Genomic DNA, 424 nt, shown 5'->3' with positions numbered 1-424 from the left:
GAGCTGTTGCACCAGGTTTGCTACCGGCGTCCTGCCCCTCACCCCGGCATGGACCGCACTCCCGTCCGGCCAGGGCAAGTCCGGAAGTCTCCGGGCAATTCGGGGGGTCCTTCACCCCAGGCAGCGCGGCTCGGCGCACACCCGGGTCTGCTAAATCCTACCCCTTCCCTGCCCACCACCCCCAAGGCCATTTCCCCCGCCGGCCGGGGACTGCGTGGGAGCGGTACCATTCTCCTCACGGGGCGGACTCCGGAAGGGCAGCAACTCCTCCTCCTCCTCCTCCGCGGCCTGTAGCCATCTATCGGGAAGCGTCTCCGGAGTCGGCAGCTGAGGCCGCCGGACAGGGACAGCCCAGGGAAATCTCAGCACTAACTCGGCTCGGGCGCTAGCAGCAGAAGCCGAGTCTTTCATAATTGTGCGACCA

At 66.7% G+C, this 424-nt stretch overlaps 1 protein-coding gene across 2 annotated transcripts in view; it reads right to left on the bottom strand.

Moving 5' to 3' along the window:
- TRPM7 (transient receptor potential cation channel, subfamily M, member 7) overlaps positions 1 to 424 on the bottom strand; it is a 128,610-nt gene extending 128,186 nt beyond the window's left edge. For both annotated transcript variants that reach the window (XR_001361634.1, XM_005863943.2), the window contains exon 1: positions 228 to 424. Coding sequence is in view for 1 of the 2 variants with exons in the window: in XM_005863943.2 (XP_005864005.1) it covers positions 228 to 230 (3 nt within the window). In the remaining variant the exon portion in view is untranslated. The remainder of the gene's footprint in view (positions 1 to 227) is intronic.

The sequence above is a fragment of the Myotis brandtii genome, unplaced genomic scaffold (assembly GCF_000412655.1).
Source record: "Myotis brandtii unplaced genomic scaffold, ASM41265v1 scaffold182, whole genome shotgun sequence".
Classification (NCBI taxonomy): domain Eukaryota; kingdom Metazoa; phylum Chordata; class Mammalia; order Chiroptera; family Vespertilionidae; genus Myotis; species Myotis brandtii.
The sequence above is the reverse complement of the archived record's forward strand: the minus strand, read 5'-3'. Positions and strand labels throughout refer to the sequence as shown.